The following is a 20884-nucleotide window of genomic DNA, read 5'->3' as shown; positions in this document are numbered from 1 at the left end:
GTGTTGCAAAGTGATTTTCTTGACAACATGCTCATTTATACATTCTACAGTATTTCACAACACCTTTAATGTTTCAGTCAGAAAAGCTAGCCAAGCAAACATATTTCTCATTTTGCACAGACATGCTTCTGCAGTTTGCTAACTGAAGAGGATGTTGCCAGTATCTCAGACTTTTAGGGTTTTTTAGAGTACGTTAAAACCGGGCTTCTTCCATGAGACTCCATTTGCCACATGAATCTTTCCCTCTTAAATGCAGTATTTCCTATGCTCTCAGTAACTTCACCATTTACATACGCCCAGTCTATTATATTGCTGTTTGGTGAATTTATTTTCAAGTCATACAGGGTGCAGATTTGAATCCAGACCAGTAAGTCTGACACACAAGTCCGGAATAATTAGTTCCTTTCAGTCAGCGATGAGGACTCCGTGGGCCTTGCCAATTCCACCCATCAGTTCTCTTCCTCGCCCTTTCTTTCTTAGAAGAAGCCATTTGCCCAGTGGCTCCAGCCTCCCCAGGCAGCCTGCGGCAATGACGGCTTCATGACAAACACACGGGAAGACATGAAAGAGACACTTCTGATTCGAAGGAGATGACACTTCCAGCTTACCTCCATACTAACTTCTCTCATTTAGAATCATAGAAAGGTTTGGGTTGGAAGGGACCTTAAAGACCATCTACTTCCAACCCCCCTGCCATGGGCAGGGACACCTTCCACTAGACCAGGTTGCTCAAAGCCCCATCCAGCCTGGCCTTGAACACTTCCAATGGCGATTTCAGCATCAATGTGAAGGACGTCTTGTCATGGAGCTGAAAACAGCAGTCTCCGCCTTTCCTCCAGCAGAAATAAATCTATCTTTCTTTCATCACATCAGGCTACAGAGAATTCAAGTACTCCGTCCAGAAAGTTTTAACACCTTGTAGCTCTCGTGCCCAGTCAGAGAAGCAACTGACAGAGATTCACACACATTAGAGGCTGAAGGTAAGTAAGAAAGAGATATTTACTTTCTACTTGAATTGTTATTTCCCTTTATCTGTGACTAATGTCATCTCTCACTTCTTTCATCACCTTACTCCCAGAAGTCAATACAACCTATCTGAGCCAACATATCCAAGGACTGACACTGATGCTGTGCTGGAGCTGCTTTAGAGCCACCACAAAGCTAAAAGATGCTCTGAGCCTCCAGTCTTATACAAGCAACAGCTAAATAAATATCACATAACTATTTCTAAAAATCTGCCTATACTTGCTAGAAACAACGAGGAATCTAAATCTGAAAATAGTATCAATATTCTGCCAGAAAAACACTGAACATTTAAAGTTCCCCTGATGTTTCTACAGGACTGGATTTTTTCAGCTACCAATTTACTGGTAACACCCTAGAAAATCAGAAGAGATGGGAAAAGAGCAATAGGTCTAAAGGTATATTTTTTCCTGACTACTGCCTTAGAGGCTGCATACCTTACTTATATGGCTACTATTCTAATGACTTAAAGTGAGTGATATTCAGAAGACAGTCATCATATTATGAGATGAAAGAACCCAGAATAATCCTCTCTCTTCAAATAAAAGCAATAGCATTCTGCCATTTCATACATTTCCATCTTTTATTTTCATATTCTGAGAATTCTCTATTCACCTTCACTGCAGTTATCCCTTCTTCTTTCTAAGTTTAAGTAAAGAGCAGTGACTTCTCTCCAGCTTTCATCTGGAGGCACTTATCTTACAATCAGTCCTGCAGTATGAAATTCAGTTTGTATTGGCACAATGGCTTCACATAAAAACAATCATACTTTTAGCAGAACTCTTATGCTGCAAATCCTTGTTCCCATCTTGACTGACTTTGCAGTAATCCATGTAGTTTATTTGGTTACACAAAGAATCACAGTTCATTTGACATAATTATCTTCTTTTTCTGTTAGTATCTATATATGGCATCCTAAACTGCCATACTCACTTTTTTTGATGCATGTCCATGATCCTCAGTGAATGACTCAGTATACCTGCTTTTCTGCCTTTAGTCATACAAAACTCTATCTTCTGCTTTGATCATCTGCGGGCTTTAAAACAACTAAACAAACAAAAAACCACCCCACCCTAAGACCCATCAAGCACTTCCCTTTCTCAGTGTTCCTTCTGCAAACACCAACCAAGAAACCTTTCTTCCTCATTTACTGACCTCCCCTTCAGCTCAACGCTTCTGTACACAAGTTGCCAACAGCAGGAGTCTCCATGGGATTCTGCATCACTGCCATTTTCCACTATTTCTTTCCTAGATATGCACTTTTTCTCTTTCCATAGGTCCCCGATTCCCTCCTCCCATTCATTTATCTTTCTGCCATCTCACAGCCTCTGCCACTGTAATTCATAGCCGTTGCAGGTGGCAAGTCGAGAGCAAGCTGCCTTCATCTGCTAGAGCCAGCCACTGAAAAACAATACAGCTGAACCCTTCCTTAGCACCCACATCACAGACAAACATCCTTGTAACCTTCAGGATGTGAAGCATTAAACAAAGCCTTTCTCCTCAGTTAAACTGGCGTGATGAGAAAAGCAGCATCGCTTGGCCCATGCACAGAAGGCTTTTGTGGTCTCCTTTTTGCTCTTAACGTTAAGTCCCACAAGACATATAGCCCATAGACACAGCTGTATTATCTGTGACATACAGGTTTCAGTGGTCCCAGGTTGCCTGTGCTACCAACACCTCTGGACACTTAGGACCTGATCCCTACAAGCACCTGTGCAGCCGCCTGCCTGCATCCCACCTCCTACTTCCAGTGTAAAATCCTCCTGCAGCCCCTGGATGTAGGCAGACCTAGATTCACCCTGCCTTAATTAACGTAGCCACAGAAGGCTACCTTAGGCCACTCAGCATAAACACCACTCACCATAAACACCTTTATAATAACCAAGCAAGGCACCGTTCATAAGGAATAATATTTTGCATAAAACATTTAATATGTTTTGGGGGAAAAATCCAATGATTTGAGACACACAAAGTCTTATCCAGGTCTAAAACAGACGTACAGGCTTGCATACTCATTTTCTTTCCAAGTACATAATTTGTTCATCATAATACCTCATACCTCCTTAAAAACCGTGCCTTGCCATCTTCTCCCTGCCATGAAACAACTAGCACTACAGCCAGCACACAAACTCACATGGGATGGGCTTTTCCCTGGGGAAATCCAAAACCCTGGGGACATAAGGCTGTCCCACTCCTAACTTTGGGAACAGCTAGAGGTGCTTTCCTGCCAGCAGCACTGGTGGCCTCCAACCACCTGGTCCGCTCCTGCACAGCCACAGCTGTTTGGGGGGATGAACTGGGAAAATAACCCGAGTTAAGAATAAATCAGTAAAACCCATGAAGTTAGTGCAGTTTCTTGATCCAATCCAGTCCGCTTACAGTGCAAGTGGTACGAGTGACGGAGGGACAGGCACCACAGATGGGTGGCAACAGGGACCGCATAACCCAGCGCTGACATTAAGAGAAGCACAGATAAAACCACAGCCGGCAGCACCTCCGTTAGGCTGACTGAACCAAGACCTGTTCCTCGCTAATGAGCGCAAAGAAGCGATCTCCATCCACTCTGTATACAACTCGGCACTCGTTAACATGTACGCACTGTGCCGTATGCTTTTCCTCCCATACAGATGCCCCTTTCCACCCCCCCAGCATGAATCTAACACCATGCTCCAGGGATAAACGAGCTTTCATTTTGAAAGCCTCAACAAGCCCAGCAAGACCAAATTATGATCAGCAGCCTTTAAAAATGAGTGGATATGAAAATTCCTATACAATCAAAATAAGTTATCCAGCAAATATAATTTACTTTGGCTTATCACATAGTCTCTTGCATAAACATAACAAAGAGCATTCAAACCACCCTCCACAGAGTTTAGGAACATTTACAAGACATGAATGATGATTTACAGCGTCTAACTCCACCAAGAAGAAAACGTTCCAGGTTGCAGTCCATCAGCTGTGCGTAAGGCACTAACTACCTGATTTTTAGGAGCATTAATCTGTTAACTTCAGCGGGAGTTGGGTTAACACAAGCAAAACTGGAGCCAGGGATCCCAGTTCAGCGCTCCTTATCCAGCAAAACTTTCACAGATTCTCTCCAGTCCTCCACCATCCAGAATTAGCTATTACACCGAGAAACACAGAAACACAGAATTATTATAAATATCATTTCATGGACATGCAGTGACTTTCAATACGGCCTAAACTCTTCAGAGATATTAATTTAAAAGCCTGAACCAACAGTTTAGGATTTCCTCTAAGCTGCAGCTTTCTCAAGTCAATATTTGTAAAACATGTTTCACGTTTCCAAGGAAACCAAGTGGGTAATACCTCTTGCAAACAGCCTCCTTCAATATACTTTTGATGGCTACAGGGCTCATAGAAGTTATTCGTGGTCTGACAAAGGAAAGAAGTTACACTTTTCCTTACATCTTCCGAAAAAAAAAAAAAAAAAAAAAATCAGCCTGCAGAAGCAACTGAAGCAACGTACATAGCAAGCATCTACAGAAATCCCTGTGGACTTTGCCACCTGAAGCAGACATATAATAACCCTTGCATTACTCAGCTTTTCTATTTATTTTTCCCATTGGTAGATCTAAAAGTGTCCAGATCAAACATTTTGCAAATGCAAAAATTAGACACTTCTTAAATTACTTCCAAATTATCAGCCAGTACACCAGCTTCGGAGGTCTGAACATATCTCACCACCCTCTACTAAAAATGTATTATGCATCTCATGGTAAAGTTCAAATGTTAATGAAGATAGAGACCAAATCCAGGGATAGAGTAGCATGTTATAATACAATGCTGCTTACTTTTTTTTTTTCTATTATTTTTCTTATTTGACAGATATTTAAATCAATTTAAGGCATGACTAGCTCACTGCATCGTGCAGACATAAAATAAATGGTGAGGCACACAAAATATACTTGAAGTAATTTTGTTGATGGGATCTTTGGAAAAAGCAAGATTATCAGCAAAGCAGCAATGACATAATATCTCTATCCGAAGAAGAGAGGAGGAAAAAGTACAGCCTGACATTAAGTAGAAATAACAAATCTATGAATTCCACTTTGATTAATGCAAAGACTTAAAACTTTAACACAAAATGCCTGCCACAGTATTTTTGTGCTCCTGCACACTTAAGACAGATCAAAGCAATAAAGAAATCCATTTTCCTGTCTGTTAGAAGTTCTGCAAGACTTCTGTTTCCAAAGAGCCGGGTAATGTGCTTTTAAATGCTATACTTAAAGAGCATTATATGTCCAAACATCCTCGCTGAAAAACAAAGACTCTGAAGTTTCACCAGAAGAATCCAGACTAGAAAAATACACATCGTGCTCTCACATCTGCTCACATCTACCTACAAGATGCCCTCGACAACTGTTTAATACACAAAACACATATCCAGAGTTCCTCAGCATGTTGCATTTTGTTCACTCAGAGAAACTCAACACTGGATAAGACACGGATGCTCTTTGGTGGCTTAGGGTAACAACAGAAACACCAGCCCTTCGAGGAAGCACCTCAACCTCCTCCTGATGTAACAGGCATCGAGCCGAACCCACGGACTTTGGCTGTAACAGACTTTATTGCATCCAAAACGAATCTGCAACCTACAAAGACCCACATTCAAGAACAACACACGAAATAAAGCTGCAGCTTCTCAACAAGCCTAGAAGGAGCAGCCAGGAGACTCCTTTGACTTTACAACAGAGGATTGTTTAAACAACAAAAATGAACCCATTACAACAGAATCACTTTACATAATGTACCAGGCATCACATTAGCTACATAAACTTCTGTGGCAAGCAGTGAAAACCAATTTCTGTCTTACAAAACGTCTCAGAGTCATTTGCAGTATAAGAAATGTCATTCCAGAGCCGATGACTGAGATATTAGTAATGGACAAGATCTTCAGTGGATAATAACTAGTGCTGCAATAAGAGGAATCCATGTCGCATGGAAAGTATATTCAGCAGCAAATAGTTTTCAAAAGATCTTAAGTCACCACGTAGCAACAACGGGCTTTCTTTTTGCCACCATTTACTAATGAAACACACACGCACTCACATTTACTTTTCTTGGACCATTTATGTCCTCCCTCCACCCCTTAATTTAGTCGTTTCTCTCCCCTGCAACCTGCTTTCATCCCAGAGAAGGGTGACTCGCACGGAGTCCGACAGCACAACTGGGAAACAGATGGCAAAGAGCAGAAATACTCTCCCAAGATCCCGGAGCCAGGACAAACACGAGGACACGCACCACAGGCAGCCCTCCCCCAGAGCCCAGGGAGAGGGAAAGGCCCCAGGGACCCTCCTGCCAGACTGCAAGAGATGTCACGGTCACCTCGGACCTCAGACGTCCCAGTTAGAGAACAGCAGGACGCGAAAGGCACCTGACAGCCTGACCTACACGGAAGAAACGGAGCTGCTTTCCTCCTGAGGTACCACAAGTTTTCCCAAAGGTAACGCGAGACACCAGCACCAAGACACCACGTGCAGCTCCAGCTGCCTCCTGCTCCGACCCAGAAACCAAGGGGTTACTGCTTCACCGCAGTGTTTTCAGGAACTGCTGCAATAAATCTTCACCAGAAATTCAGGGCTCCAGGGACCTATAACATGCTATGTCATCTATAACATGAAAATATAAATTAAGGGATGGCTGGTTTTCATATTTAGAATTGTGTGCAACGGAAACTAATTCTGCATTAAAAAAAAACCCAGATAACCCAACTTGAAAGTAAAAAAAGATAAAACGTCTAGTAGATATTGCGTGGAGAAAACAAGAGCAACATTACCGGTGAAGAACAACAAACAACATCTAAAAATTCCACTTCAGTAAAAAATGAAATCATTATTAGCCTTTACAGAGGAAGGATTTTAAGCTAATGACTGCAGACGCTTTAGGCTCACACTTCTTCTTTGCCACGCGAAGAGCTGTACTCAGAAGACAAAGTTCAAAAGCTCTATGGAGAGCTGTTCACGAGCCTCATACACCACTGCTGGGCTGTAAGGGGCTGTTTCTTAATAAACTGGTGGTTCATAAAGAACATAAAAATCATGAATAGCAGCAAGCCAAATGGAGGAAAGCACAAGCCCACTTCAAGCACCCCACTGGAAGCTTAAACCAAGACGCTGCAGCGCACGCTGGAGCGGAGTCTGTCGTCAGGAGGAGGAACTGGAGCAAACGCTGGGACTGTAACAAGTGACCGGAGGTCGACTGGATTTTAGAAGAGTGATGTTTCCCCACAGACCAATTAGTTTTGTAGCAGTGGTGTACGAGATACATTGTAAAGCTAATTTTACACTCATTTCACTTTCCTTTTTTAAAACACAGATAAGTAAACACCCATTTGGACTTCTCAAGAGCACAAGGAGATATTATTTTGGCAGAGAGTCTCCATTGTGCCTGGGTGTTATTTTTAGCGCTTCTCACCTGGCTCACTTTCCTCTCTGGCAGTTTGAAGCACTAGTAAAACCTTTCCTCTGACCACCACTTTTCAGTTCTCTGACTTGCTGCACAGGGCTACACCGCACAACGGTCCTCGTTCCCAACCCTGATCCTGCTCACAGGATCTGCACTAGTTAGGTCAACTTGCAAAAAGAAAGTGACGCAGCCAGCAAAGCTCCCTTTCCCTCTTTGAGAAAAGGGGAAGGGAATTACATTTCCAATTGTACTATTTTTTGATAACTCTGCGTCCTACATCATTTTGCCTGGCTCCATGAGAAATACAAGCAGACATGGAGTTATTACACAGAATGAAACGATACAATGAAAAAGCGGGGGGGGGGGGGGGGGGGGGGGGATATAAAAAAATCTTGCTTTGGCCTTTAGTTGCTATTTCAAGAAGTTAGGGAGAAGGCAGAGAAAAAAAAGAGAAAGGCCCATCTTTAGTGTGGTTTCCTTATAAAATAAGGTTATTTACGATCACAGTTTTGAAGTCAGAATATGTAGAAATTAAGCTTTATTTACAATTATATCTCCTTGAGAAGACTGAGGAAATAGAGCAGTGTACACATAAGCATGGAAGAAAGTCTCCAAAAAGGATGAAATAATTACAGGGAAGGGCTCCAGTTTGTTCAAGTACCAGTAGGACTTCAACGGTAAGGTCGCTGTGAAAGAGCACAACTTCCCCAAGTTGAGCAGACCTCAGCAAAACCACCTGGTATTCTTACTCACTCTTTTAAAACTGGTATGATTAAGGAACAGCAGTTATGGGGGAGAAAAAAGTAGAGTGTCCAAATAACAGCAATGATCCTGAAAAAACATAGGAAGAAAAAGCAGACTGAGCAAGAGACAGAAAGGTCTGAGAAGTGCAGCACAAGGCAGGCACACCAAACACTGAGCCTGGGCGATTCTGCTCAGCTGGTACCTCCAGCCAACGAGCATCCTATTTCAAACTTCAGATATAATACACTGAATAGACATGTCCGAAGGGGCACCCAAGAAACGAGGTGTCAGTGTCATCAGCTGAGAATAAGTGAAAAAGTTATTTTCATAGGCAGCTTCACAAAATGAGAATAGACAGCTACTCCTATCTTTTGACGATGTTTAATACTCCTAGAAGAAGCAGGTTAACCAACAGTGCTCCAAAATCTGTCTGGTAAAGAAATGGCTTTTTTCTGTAACATTATTATATGTTCTAATGAAAAATTCTGACTCTTATTTAAATTATTCAACAAAATTACATTTGAAATTATGAAACCAGTTTACATTCCTTCTTTCATCAATGCTCATCAGTACTCATTTGCTGTTGAAGTTTCAAAGAAACTACTAACCTGATAAAAATCACAGATTAAACAAAACTCGAATGTAGTAAACTAATCAATAAGCAGGTACATAATAGAGTATCTTCTTTCTCACAGCTTATTCAACCACCACAGACCAATAATGAGCTCATTCAGAAGTTGAAAAATCTACCGGGAGCAGAAGAAATTAGGTAAATGTGTTTTTCTCTTCCAGTCTTTTAATATAAACAATATGCTGAAGGGTGATACCTACTAATTCTAAAACTCTCAAGGATATTTTTAAACAGAAACTATGAGTTTCTCTTAATAACCAAGTATTATTTTTCCTGTATTTAATATAAAATTTAGTTTTAAACACAAATACTTTTTACTAAGATCTTTAATCTGGCACATTAAAAATAAATCAAAATATTAATAAAAATAATTTCAATTATTTTTTCTACAATTTACACAAGTTCCAATTTCTAAGTATAGCTGACCAAGTCCATAGTAAAATCAAACCATCTAGTAAGTAAGAAACACATCATCAGTCATAGTGTAATACTAAACATGCAAAAAATTAAAACTCAGTAAATGAACATTAACTCCACAAACTTCCTAAATATATAGGTATGCACACAACACATTCTCTCCGCTAAAAATTTGAGCGTAGTCTGCATAAAGACTATTTCATCTGCTGCGTAACAGCAAACTAACCGTCACTTACCCAACGGACATCACTGGGAACGGAAAAATCAGTAAGAACTGCAGAAACCAAGCAAGACTTAAACTGATTGTTTAAATCAAGTTTTCCTGCCTGCTACTTTAAAGTCAAAATTATTTAAATGAATTCACCTTCTTCAACAGCCGCAAATTAAAACACTGTTCAATTATGCAAACTCTGAAAATGAAGACAGAGAAGGAATTGACAGAAGACTGGTTGACCACTCACTTAAGAGACAGAGGTATAACAAGGTTAAGTGGCTGGAAGCCAAATATATGGAAAAATTCAGGGTACAAATAATGCATAGAGATTAGAGTAATTACAACCACTGGAACAGCTTATCAAAGACGACAGTTGATTTCCCATCGCATGAAGTTTTTTACGTTACAAACATGCATTCACAAAATGTTCCAGCTCCAAGAGACCACGTGTGCTTCATGCACGCCAAGCTGATACTCCACTGATGGCATTATTTAAATTGAATTAGATGATCATAATGGTCTTTTCTGATCTTCAAAGCATTGAATCTACAATTTGATCCCATGTTGAGATCTCTTATTTCTTCTCATTTCGCTAAGTCCTGCCCCCAGTAAGTATAACTTCGTTTGACTTTACAGTATGTTCCTTCTGCTATTTGCTTAAATGCCAACATGTCCACCACCAACTAAAGACGTTGAACAGAGCCAGCCATCACCTGAAACCATCCTTTGGGACAGTACTGAACTTGAAATGCAGCTTCACTCTTCAATTAAGACCTCAAACACACATTTTTCAAAGCCTTTTCACTAAGTCATTGCAGACTTAAACTGTATTTTACACGCTACTCTATGGGGGGTACCTAATATGCTGTTTAGCCTACAAGACAGGGAATTCAATCCCCCACAACATCGACTTCATGTTTAGGCAGAAGATTGCTGTACAGAGAGCTAGGAAAGCCTGCATCAGGCACCAAGAGCAAGGATGATGGTTTTAAAGCAAAACAGCCTAGAAATACTCCTAAACCACTGAACTAAGAGCTCAGTTTCAAGCTGGAAGCCTCCTACTACACATACAGCACTGGACGGGTCTCCAAAACCAGGGTTCATATTACAAACTGGGAGAACCAATTGAATTCGGCATCTGTGGCTAAATTCAAACTTGTTCATCCAGGCAGAAATCCTTAAAGTCTTTGCAACTTACATGTTGGTTAAATGTGGCTTCGTGGCTTCGCTGCTTCTGCAGCACTTGCAGCTCCGTCAAGATGCTTTTAGGACACAATTCCCGTACTTGACACAGTTGCCAATCCTTGAGCTTCATAAAAGCCGCAGTCTAGTCGTTCAACTTTTAAACTGAAAACACTATGATGTCTGACAAATGCTGACTGGAATTACTGTTTTAGATCATATCAAATGATTGCTGTAGCATTTGTCTCATTTCTGCTCCCTCCTATAAAAATTACCTTCACAGATTATTTGATACAGATAAAGATTCTCGGGTTTGCCAAATTAGTTTTAACATTGTATAACACAAGGAGAACACTTCCACTGACTATTTTCATATTTCTAATATTTAACCAATATGAAAAGAAGACTTTTTGTGCTACCCTCACGTTTCTATTTATGGTATCACAGTAATATCCAAGGAGCCAGCCTGGATGTAGGATTGACCCTGGCTCGCTCTGGGCCTGCTGAAAGATGCTCCAGCACCCAGGCCAAACGCCGGGGAGCATCCTCACCCCACCTGCCCCGCTCTCTGGCCAGGCAGAAGCCACCACGGAAAGCCGCACGCTCAGAGAGGCAGCCCTGCTCAGAGGGCTTGCCAGTTAGGTGCTGAACAACTGAGAAAATATCCCTCACACAGAGCAAGTAGCAATTTTAAGCACATATATATATATTTTATATGCACTATAAATAGCATTAAGGGCCCCTGGCTTCTTCAGTCAGATGGGTTGAAAGCACAACAGTACAAGTAGAAACGATTTTAGGAAAAAGCAGGGTCTGGGAGGGGAAGAGTAGTTCAAGTTGCTACACTTTTCATAAAATGAAGGCAGCTTTAAAATAATCCAGGATGCAGAAAATGTGGCTGAAAGTAACAATTAAAGAAGCTTTTTAACGACAAGACACTGTTCCATTCAGGTCATCAGCAGAAGGGTTACAGCAAGACGAAGCGGCTGTCGGAGACCAGCACTCCTCACCCGAGGGGGTGCAGGGCAGCACCGCTGGCAAGAGGCAGAAGGCAGAGCAATAGCTGAACACACAGGGGTGAGAACTGATGGATGGGAACATGCAACATCGACCGCGGTCAGAAGTCATCACAAGAAGAAACTTTCTCCTTTTACTTTAATTCCTCTTCTTTTCTCTTTGTGGTTTTGGGGGGGTTTTTTTTGGTTTTGTTTTTGGGTTTTTTTGCTTTGTTAGGGCAAGGAAAAAGACATGTCAATGAAAGCCAGGCACACACAGACCTTCAACAGTATTTGGGAGGGAACTGAAAGTACAAGCATTTTTTGTTTCTGCTGACGGACTTCAGGCTATGCCCACAAGAGGACTTGGGTACCAAAGCGCTAAGCTCCCGGTGCCGTCCCTGCTGTAGGAAACCACAGCCTGGCTAGGGGTGCCTGCTCTCACAACACACGGGGCTAGTTAAACGCGAAGTAACAGGAGCCACCAGAAGAGCCCACAGAAACTGCTGTTCCTTCCTCGCCACCACCAAACCCCGCAGGGCCAGGAACGCTCCTCCCAGGATTTCAGCAGAGCGGGTCTCCTCTCACCCATCTTCACGCAAGCACAGCGCACGCGTCTACGTGTGAGCTGAACATCTGAGACGTCCTCTACTGTCAGCCAACGGAGAGGGTTTCTGATGGCCTTCTGACCACGAGAATGGTTCCGGTGTCATGACCTTAGTACACACCTCCGAGGCGAGGATGAGCCAGGCTCCTCTTTTGGGGAAAGGAATGTATTTTATTCAAGCGATCCACCAGAAGTGACTTAGGCAAGTGTCTGTAATTGCTATGCATAGACTCAAGCCTCCCATCCCTGCCTAGCCCACATGCTTCTTCAGCATCGCAATGAAAAAGAAATATTGTCTCCTTAAATCCAGAAACACGTGAAACCTAAAGGAGAGCACATCTCTGACAAGCACAAGATAAACCCCTCTTGGATACTGGCTGGGATGCAAAGAAGAAAAAAGTGTACTAACTCTCATTATATTTTTCAATTCGTGCTATGTTTATATTTAATTGATCGATGTGACTATTGTAAACTTTATCCCAACAGAGTCACAGCCAAAAATTACACATCTATCACCTTCTCAAAATAGAAGGTGCATAATTATTGATATGTAGTCTTTAGACAAATGTCAAAGACATTTTAGCAAAACGTTGATTTAGCTGAATATAGGTCTGGAAAGTAAAAGTGAAAATGGTAATGCTTTCCGAAATAGCAGCCTCCAAATCTGCCTACCAACTAGACTGAGTTTGCATGCTCTCCCTTTCAAAAGGGGAAAAATAACCCACTTTGCTCATTTTTCCCTTTCAAAATTCTGTAGGGCACTGCCTATATGAAAGATTTCCTTGGTTAGATGGAACCAGTGAAAAACTAAGTTGCCTTCTAACTCCTACTGATTTATAGAAACTGGAAAGGAATGTTTTTCCCCACCTTTGCGTTTTGGGTTTTTTTCATTGTGGGGGTTTTTTTTGGTTTTGGTTTTTTGGTTTTGGTTTGGTTTTTTTTGTTTTTTTTTTTAAGAGAAATCTTTTCATTTCCCACTTAACCCAAATTTTCTTGCAATGGAAAGATTCTCTGAAAAAGGAACTGGAAGAGCTCCAACTACTGTCCAACACTTAAAAAGATTTTAAAGTGTCATCAATCACAGCTCTTTACATGCTCTTCTAGAGCACTGCCAACCCATACTTGAAGACTAACTCAAAACTGTTTTATGCCAGCATTGCACACTCAAAATAAAGACAGATACAAAAAAAATATTTCTATATTATTCTGATTTTAAGTCAAGTCCTGCTGAGATTCACGTCAGATGTTACTACGTAATACTCAGAGCCGTTATCTTTCTTTTTTTCCTAGGAAGAACTGGCAACTGATACCATTAACCCTAGATATCTCAGTGGCTACCTTGGATGACAACGTGTTATCACATCTGCTGTAAAAGGTGTCCTGAATTTTTAGCAGACCATCTAAAAATGCTGGTACCATGGAAAAAAAAGGAGTAACATCCATGGTAAATGACAAGTGTCACAGTCATTCTTTGAAATTCATGTTACAAATTTCTAATGTCGCATTATTCCATTTAACAGACTTCAATCATTTCAGCTGAATTTCTCAGTGACTGCTTCTGCAAAGTTTGATTTGAACATTTTTGAGAGCACACCAGTCACTTCTGACAATTTTGGTAGTGGGGAAAAAAGCTAATATATTATTTTATTCAGAATATTCTGTTTGGAAAGATTCTCCCTCAGGGATCCACAGAAGACGACAGAAACTGCTGGCGTTAGATAGTTGCCTTTACCCATGTCAACACCAGTCTGTCGAGGGTTGAACAAAATATCCGAGAATGACAGTCTGCCCATGCTCAGGAAGGCTTCCAGAGCTCGCTGGTGGCATCTCCAACTCCACCAACAGACCTGAACTTGTTTCCAGCCGGCCTGAGCTCTCTGCACGTCACCTGCACCGACCCGGCCAGCCGGCATGCCTCTGCTTCCCGCGTTGCCGTCAGGGACCTATAAGGCTCCGGAAAAGAGAAGCAACACCACCACCAGCAAAGCCCTTCTTGGCCAAGGCAGAGAAAAAGAAACTATTTAGGTAGTCAGCGGGGGGATGAGTGTTAGCATGCATAACCTTGTGCTCTTTGCAGCTCTGACCACCGGACAACGCCCCACACTAATTAGGAATTAGGGTCACTGCTTACCGCCTTACAGAGAGGGTAACGAAGTGGTTGTCCTAGGTGACATCTGACAAAACCGAGACCAGAACTCAGGTCTCCCGACACGACGCATCATCTGATTAATTATCCCCTTTGCGGCGCGGATGTCCAAGGTCATGCATTTGATTGTTCTACACTTAAACGACGAGAACACACTCGCCCTGCAGCCGGGAACAAAGCTCGGGATTTTTGAGTCCCATCATTACTCTGCTATGTAGCAAATACTGTGCCAGCCATTAGCAAAGAGCATGCTTCATTCCCGTCCTGGAGGCTGGTTCACAGAGAGGACAAAAGCTTGCTACTGCTAACCAGACATTCCTTAACTCAAGTGGTGCTGGTCTGCGCTCCGACTCCAAAGGCTGTCAACGCCAGCTCTACCAGCAACCCACAAAAGGATAACCAACATTGCACAAGTGCACTTGTTTCAAGAAAAAAAAATATTAAAAAAAACTATAAACAAATAAATAAACCAGGAGATTAAAAAGAAAATACAACCATTGCTAGGATTGCATTCAGAGGGTAGGAAATGCCAGTGTGCAAGGGTCTTGGCAAACTTTATTCTGTATCACGGAGCACATACTTTTAATAGTCTTTAATTATGGGAGCTCCCTTGACCCTAACACACACAATCTTAGTTCTGATATACCTTAGCTTTCGTATCCTTGTGATTTTACTGAACTTTAAAAAAATAAATTTAAAAAATTAAAAAAAAAAAAAATCAGCAAGCCAACACCTAGACAAGTCCTACCCTTGTACCTGCAGCTGAAGGGGCTCCTCTGACACAGGAGTTGACGAGCACAGAGGCGGACTGCACGAAGAAACATACTGAGTATGAAGCATACAGTCCCTGAATATATTTCACTTGACTTCATATATTCACTCCCAGGTTTCGCCATGTATTGCAGCTGAGAAACACTGGGATAGCTCATGACACCATCCCTTCCCAAAAATGCAGGAAATGACAGAAATAGTTATAGGACCAAGGCACACCATAATTTAAAGTTGTCTTCACCAAATCAAAACACATCATTCTGCAGCAGACATAAATGCAACAGATATTTGTATATTATAATTTGATTTTGGCTTAGACCAAAGTCCAGATCACGCTTTCTGATTAATACCATGAGATTTTACACCGAACGCAAGGAAGGAAGGTCCACGCAAGCTCAGTGTTACATACAGTGTAGATATACTGACTTTTTGGCAAAGCCATGTTCATTTTTTCCTCTTCCTTCTGTCTCACTATTATTTTAAGAATTCTCTGCCACCAAAAGGTAAATAAAACTAATTAAAGAATACTCTACCATTTTTGTATTATAGTTATTGCTTCGGAGCAAACATGAGAGCACAGACTCAGAATAAACTTCAAACCTACCAGTCATACCAAACTTTGCAAAAGTACGAGAAAGTTCACAGATTTTAAGGCACCAAGTCCAAGCAGACCTTCTGCACAGAGAAGAGCTTCCAAAGGCAAGCACAGCACCACTAGCACAGGTTTGTTTGTTTTCTTTTTTATATATATAAACCGAAAGAAACTGCGCAACTGTTCTCAGTTGGTCCAATTTCACCCACTTTTGCAACAGTGCCACATACATATATTAGGTCTAGTTAATGCTCCAGTCAAGTTTGTCAACGTAGCTCTATGCCTAGCTATAAACTAAAACAATCATTTTGACACTGAATCGTCAAACATAACTCTTGTTGCTCTTTTTTTTTTTTTTTTTGCATTTAGTACCAACTTAAAAAGAACAGTAAAAATCATCCAGTTGAAGCAAGAGGACTGTCTAAAGTTCAGTTGTTGAACACAGGGTAAGGTTACGTGGAGCTTTTTCCACCGACAAACAACGCTGAAAGTGTCCTTAGTACTACAGCGCAAAAGCATTTCTCTTTTCTAGCATTAGCATGCATTTAGTTTAAAAAAAATTAATTTCTTTTTCACCACATAGGAAGTGCAGTCATTTCATGCTTTCACATTTGCACTTCCAATATTCAAAATTTGTCTTACAGATACAGCACACCTTGCACAAAAGGAAAGGAACAGCCACCACCTGACTGCTCAATACTTTTTTTTACATCTCACTTTGAAACGGCATGCTCATTATATGTTTTCCTCTTAGCTGGGGAAAGTGAGCATGCTTGTGTTTGCAGCTCCTCCTCTTTCAAAGACGCACAGCTGCAGCTGTAGTAAACAACCACTAGTCAGGAGCTGAGAAGGTCAAAGTCTCAGTGCTGCATCCATTTCAGCTTTTCCAAAAATTAAATTTCCATTTCAAGAAATTAATTTTTTGTTTCATTTTGTAGTTACATCAAGGAAAGGCAAACCACAATCATCCTCCTAACAAAATAAATCAAGATACAATACTTCAAAAGCCACAAGCAAAACACTTCAGCAGAAGTGAAGTATTTCTCCGGCTTTATTAATACACAAACACCTCATTCACAGTCTCATATTCTACTCGATTCGAACAAAGACTTGGTCAAAACCAACCTTGTACTGATGAGACCTGTTACACAATGCGAATGACATCCTGAAGGAACGAGCAAGGAGGTTGGCCATCCTGAAAAGCGACGCCAGCGGCCACGCAAGGCTCACCGAGGTGATCCAGCAGCCTGCAGGCTACAACTTTGGGAAGCCTAGCGTAAGCGGGCATCATCCACCCAGTGATGAGAAAAAGGCACACACCTTCCCTTTATTTTATAAGCTACCCAAAATCTAAACAACAGGACACCCTGCTCGTCCTGAAACCTGCACCGAATTACACAGACCTTCTGCAACCCTGCGGTGCAGCAGAGAATTCCCCACGCACTGGGGAGAGGCATCACCCGCTTTCCTCAAAAACATGGTGTGCGTTTCTGTTTAATTATGGCGGGCACCGTCACCCACCGCCTTGGTCTGGGTGAGGAGGAAGGCGGACGCTCCCACGGGGCTTTGCAGCCCAAGCCCTTCGCTGACCCCACTCCACCATCTCCTGGGGGAAGAAGAGCTGGTTCAGACCCGCCGCATTTTAGCCTCTTCTTGCCTGAAATAAAACTCTGCTTGCGCACGTTCAGGTCTGGCTCATCCCGACAGAAACAGCTGGCAGAAGACTCTGCGATTAGCCTGCCCTGGAATCTTAAAGTTTATTTTTAAAAGTTGTTACACAGAGTCTTCCTGGGCTCTCAGGGGGCTTTCCAGCAAAGGGTTTTTTTACAAAGAGAGTGCAGGAAGGCCTGGAAATATTACCACTAAGCATCGCTGGGGAAAAAAATAATTTAAAATACCTCATTTCCCATCCCCCCTTCTTTACACATCTGATATTGCTTCGCCATCAGAAGCAGAAACCAAGCAGTATCTCCCACATCCTAAACGCCTTCCCAGCCCCTCCAGCACACGTGCAATCACTCATCAAATGCCCCATGGCATACCTCCTCTTCAAAAAGCCTCTTCTTCCCCACAGCTGGGGGACAGAAGAAAAAATACAATTTTTCCCAGCCCTCTTTAAATGCTATTGACTACTCCGTGAGCTGGGGAAAAAAAAAAAAAGAGGAAGGAAAAAAAAAAAAAGCCCAAGCTACCTTGTAAAGCTGCCAGTATCCTAATGAAAAGGTTTGCCTAAAAAAAGGTGCTCCCCAGACTGCCCCCCTCCCCCTCGGCTGCAGGTACCAGACACAGGAAAAGAAAGGGGGGGGGGAATAAAAGAAAATAAAATAAAATAAAAGGGGAAAAAAAAGAGAAGGAAGGAGAATACCACCACTGTTGTTCTGGACGCAGCGTGGGCGAGCGGGTGGGGGTGCTGGCCTGGGGAGGGGTGCGCATGGGTGCTGCTCCCCGTCCGCCGAGGGGGTGATGTCATCCCGCCAGGCTCCAGCCCGGGCACCTGCCGGCAGCGTAGCGGCAGCAGCTCCGACCGGCTGCCAAAGCCTCCGGCAGCACGGGGAGGGGAAAAAAAATAAAAAACATTACCAAAAAAAAAAAAAGAAAAAAAATCCGCATGCAATGTTTCCTTTGCTATGCGTGGTCGGTTTGTGACGATAGGTGACACGCCAGCTTGCAGACAGCGGTTTCAAGTTGATTACGTCCCATTAGAAAGATATTCCCCCTCCCCCAGCACGAATAATATATTAAAAAGAAAAAAGCAGACTCGGTTTAAGCAGCCTTACGTCATTAATAAAATGCTCCTATCGCCCCATCTGTGACCTATTCAGCACAGTTACTAATCCCACGCTAAGACCACTTTGCTGTTCCTGTACATTTCAGAGTTGTAGACCAACCAGAAAGCAGAAAATGGAGCCCATATGCCAGCGCTATATAAAGCAGCCTTGCAAAGTTGCCGCGAACGTCTACCTGCTGCGGCGAGACAAAAAGGGAAAAGCAAAAAAAAAAACCAAAAACAAACACCAAACGGGGGGGGGAGAAGAATACCATTTATTTCATGGTGGATAATTAAAAAAAAATAAATTGGTTTACTTACTTATTCAGGGGGAGGGGGACTGCCGAAAGCTAGCAGGATTTTACAAGCTCGATATAAACCCCGATGCAAGTGAACTTCTCTTCGGTGCCTCCTACCAAACTGCCCGTACCTGCTCCCTAAGCGCACAAAACGTCTTATTTTCCACGCAAGCCCGTTCGCGGGAGCGAACGCCACGCCAAGATCCGAAAAAAACCCGCTGTCTGGAGCGGAGCATCACATCCCTGCAAACCATGGCGGGGGGAACTATGAAATAACCCATCGGGTCGCTCCTATCCACCTCCCCCAGAATCCCGCACCGCCCGTTCGGGGGAGGCGGACAGGAGCCCAAATCTCACCCAGCGCATTTACCCGGCTGCGCCCGCAGCGGGAAGATTTCGGTGGGCTTCGCAGGGTGACGCCGATGCCACGGGGCACGCATCTCCCGCAGCCGCTCTGGGCACAGGCTTTTAACGTAAAGACCCGGGGTCTGCTCCCCGAGCAACGCCGGCCGACTTCTGGAAGAGCAAGTATTTATTTTATAGAAGGTAATTATTTTGTAATATAGCGTTACACTCCGGTTTTTATTCCCCCCCCCCATATAGCGTTACATTCCAATTTCTCCCCCCTACACAGAGCGTTGTGCTCCAATTTTTTATTTATTTATTTATTTTTATACATTAATTTTTTTCCCACCCCCCCAAAAAGGCGCAGGGGCACCGCGGCCGCCCGCCCCCCCGCCCGGGGACGGCAGCACAAAGGGCTGGGCGCTCCCAGCTCCCAGCTCATCACTCCTCGCTTATCGCTTTTTATTCCCCCCCCCCCAGCTTTTTTCACCGCCTCCCCCCCCCCCACCCCAACCTCACCCCACCCCACCCCCCTCCCCCCTCCTAAAGCCTCAGCGGGAAAGTTTGAGGGAAAAGTTCGGGCCGGCGGCGGGGCCCGGCCCCCAGCGCCCCGCACACACACGCACACACAAATATTCCCCCCCCCGGCATCGCTGCCGCCGGGGCACCGCGGGGGGGACACGGGACACCGCCGTTAACCTCCGCTCCGGCGGCGCTGGGGGAAGGGGGGGGCGCCCTGCCCCCGCTTTTCTTTAGAATTATTTAACTTCGGTATAGGAGCGGTTTTTGGTTTTGTTTTTTTTGAATAGAAAGCTGACTGGGACAGCAGCAGCGAAAGCCACACACGTTAGCCGTTTATCCTGGTAAGAAAGGGAATCGGCACAGACCTGAGCAGAAGCGGCAGAGCCGGAGGAACTGTCCCCTTCCCCTGACACGGGCTCCCCGCTCGCTCTGTCTGTCTGTCTGTCCGTCCGCCCCGCTCTCCCCGGGCAGTGTCACCCGCTCGCTCGCTCACACAGGGCACGGGCGGAGGGCGGGAGGGAGGGAGGCGGCCGGGCTCGCCGCCGTCCCCGGGAAATGAATGGGGGCAGCCCGGGGAACCGCGGCGCTCGCCGCCGACTTACCCGCGTCACATGATGAGCCAGCGGCAGGGTGGGCCGGGGGTGGAGGCTCCCGGCGCCGCCTCGCCTCACGGTGGGGACGCCGCCGCCGACCGCCGCCGCCGCGGCACCCCACCGGCCGCTCAGACAAAGGGCCCGGTCCGGGCCGGCGTCCCCCCCTCCCCAGCTCCCGGCCCCTGCTCCGGCCGCGGCGGGCGCCGGTGGCGTCGCTGGCATGCGGCGCGTCCCCGCCCCCACCGGCAGCCGGGCGGGGGGAGGGGAGGGGCCGCGCCCCCGCCCCTCGGCCGCCCCGGTGCGCCGCCCGCCCCGCGGGGGGGTGGGGACGGGAACGCCCGGCCGCGCCGCCCGCCTCGGGGCCCGCGGCCCCGGCCCGCCCCGCCGGCCGCGGCGGGGGGGGGGGGGGGGGAGGGGGCGGGGGGGGCCTCCGGGGGCGCCGCGGGGAGGGGCGGGGCGGGGCCGGCAGCGGGGGCGCTGAGGGGAGGGGCGGGGCGGGGCGGGGGCAGGTTAACGGGGCGGCGAGGGAGGCTCGCGGGCGGGCACGGGGCGCTGAGGGGAGGCCGGCCGGGCGGGGGCGGGGCGCTGAGGGGAGCCCGGGGCGGGG

The 20884-nt window shown here is 44.8% G+C and overlaps 1 protein-coding gene across 11 annotated transcripts in view; it reads right to left on the bottom strand.

Moving 5' to 3' along the window:
* The window catches only part of KLF12 (KLF transcription factor 12), a 249685-nt gene extending 229089 nt beyond the window's left edge, over positions 1-20596 (bottom strand). For 2 of the 11 annotated variants that reach the window (XM_069802555.1, XM_069802556.1), the window contains exon 1: positions 20287-20589. In XM_069802555.1, the coding sequence (XP_069658656.1) occupies positions 20287-20499 (213 nt within the window). In that variant the 5' untranslated portion in view covers positions 20500-20589. Of the gene's footprint in view, positions 1-18116; positions 18682-18839; positions 19363-20049; positions 20243-20286 lie in introns of those variants that run through there. The other 9 variants (XM_069802558.1, XM_069802566.1, XM_069802557.1 and 6 more) reach the window with 8 other exon arrangements.
* Between the last annotated feature and the right edge of the window lie 288 nt (positions 20597-20884).

The sequence above is a fragment of the Haliaeetus albicilla genome, chromosome 15 (genome assembly GCF_947461875.1).
Source record: "Haliaeetus albicilla chromosome 15, bHalAlb1.1, whole genome shotgun sequence".
Taxonomy (NCBI): domain Eukaryota; kingdom Metazoa; phylum Chordata; class Aves; order Accipitriformes; family Accipitridae; genus Haliaeetus; species Haliaeetus albicilla.
This window is presented reverse-complemented; position numbering and strand designations above follow the sequence as displayed.